A 2,035-nucleotide genomic window follows, 5' to 3' on the forward strand; every position below is an offset into this window, starting at 1 on the left:
ATGGGCAAAGTTATAAGTGGTAGAGTTTTTAATGGCTCCTTTCTGCTTTTTGTATTCGCTTATAGCTGCCGCGCAAAGGTACGATCTGTGTTTCCGCATAAAACCCACGTTCAGGGTTGTAAGCCTTCATTCTTTTCATTCTCTGCACCTACACTCTTTTACAGGACTTGTATTCTTTTAACGCGTACAGGGTCTCCTGTGACCAAGTCAGTCCTAAATTGGCCCACAACTACACATGCTCAACTCGAAGCTTAAATCGCACTGTGAAGGCTCACACTATCCGGATCACACTTCTTCCGAACGTGATCCTCAACAACATATACGTAAGTGCCGTAGTTCCTCACATCGTATCAACCACAGAATATTTCTTTTAAAATAGGTTCGCATTAGTTACAATCAGAGAATTAACAACGCTTATCGACGAAGCATAGGTGATTATGAAGACGATTTTTGCCGATTTTTAAATGGAACTGTCAAGAGTCCTTTGATAAAAATCCTGTGGCCGTATTTGAAAAAAACCAGTAATTTGCGAGACCAATGCCCTTATTCAGTGAGTCTAACGAAACTGACTAGAAATTCAAAACTCTAATGTCTCCAACCTTCTAGGGTGTGATCAATATAACCGACCTTGTGTTTGGAGAGGAATATCTTCCACCCGCTCTCCCTGAAGGACAAGCAAGGCTGGATATTCACGTTCGAAATGGTCCACAACGTGTGTCAGTTGCAAATGTGAAATTTTTTATTGAAGTGAAACCAAAAGGTGCTGCTAAGCTGGATTTCTAATTGAACTTTCAATTGTTCTTATTGCAAGAAAAAAAGTTGTTAATTGCACAGTTTTTTTTTGGAATATTCTAATTTTTTTCACAATCCCACCTACTTATAATAAATCAAGCAACTGGAATTCGTTTTTATGGTTAAACATTCTATGGGGCCTTTTTTGACGTTTCATGTAATGACAAAATGGAATTGCGCTGGTCAAAAGACCATCCTGAATGGCCGGAGTCGGCTAAGAGGGGAGAGTTATCCCAAAAACCCAAAAAGATGGTGAATTTCATTGTGAATAGGAAGCCCTCAATCGATAGATATAGCGTCTTCCAGAGAGCATCCGCACTATCTTGGCCTACGCGGACTCAGGCCAAATTCTCCTTGACTTGGCGCAGCTCGTGAGCCTGCGTCATCTAAGACCTGGGGGTGCTAGGTAGTGCGAGTAGATTCTGACCCTGATAGCCGCCAGCGAAACACCAGTTGTATTCGCCGAAGGGCTGCCACGAGCAGAGCCTCGCCTGGCCAATCCGTCAGCCTCCCTCTATGTTCCTATGACCGAGAACCCAGAGGAGAGTGACCTTCAGCGTGCCGCCCAGACGGTTCAACGCGTCTCTGCACTGCCCCTCTAGCCTTTAAGATTTCATCACTGAGTTCAAGGCGTTGATGGCCGCTTGGCTGTCGGTCTAAATAGCTATGTTACGCTTGGGGCTCAAATCTCGCTCCAGAAATCGACAGACTTCCAATGTCGCTAGTACTTAAACCTGGCAGACCATACGACCCGGATACATTGTGTGTATTCGAGAAAACCCCCGCGCCGACTCCACAGACCATCTCGTCGGTAAAGAATACTGCGTCATAACCTTGCAACACGCCGCCGGGGAAACCAGCCGGCTCTTTGTCAATCAAGCTTTCGATATGTTCTTCATTGCGCTTCAGGATTGTTTTAGCTATTATCTTTGCGGCAACAGGGAGCATGTACATACTCAAAACGGGTCCCATTCTTTGAAATCTTGATGATCATCCCCTTCTTCCACTCTCTGGGAAAGGTCTCGGATTCCCAAGATTCCTATGCGATTGGAAGCAGCTGATCTACAGTAACTACAGGTGCAGCAATGAATTACTTTGCGGGGAGATCTTCAACCCTAGCAGCTTTACCGTTTGAGCGCATTGATGACCGAAATGACTTCTCTTCTGCTTGGAAGAACAGCTCAGATTCGCATGCTACGGTCACTAGCCATTTCCTCCATACGAAGCGGTATCTCACCGAATG

At 45.1% G+C, this 2,035-nt stretch overlaps 1 protein-coding gene across 1 annotated transcript; it reads left to right on the plus strand.

Annotated features, from left to right (window-relative positions):
• On the plus strand, window positions 1-783 carry LOC119656946. The gene is made up of 4 exons (XM_038063659.1): window positions 1-78; window positions 165-323; window positions 380-550; window positions 607-783. The coding sequence occupies exons 1-4, from the start codon at window positions 1-3 to the stop codon at window positions 781-783; spliced, it is 585 nt and encodes a 194-aa protein (XP_037919587.1).
• Window positions 784-2,035: the final 1,252 nt, after the last annotated feature.

This window comes from Hermetia illucens, chromosome 5 (assembly GCF_905115235.1).
Source record: "Hermetia illucens chromosome 5, iHerIll2.2.curated.20191125, whole genome shotgun sequence".
In the NCBI taxonomy this organism is placed as follows: domain Eukaryota; kingdom Metazoa; phylum Arthropoda; class Insecta; order Diptera; family Stratiomyidae; genus Hermetia; species Hermetia illucens.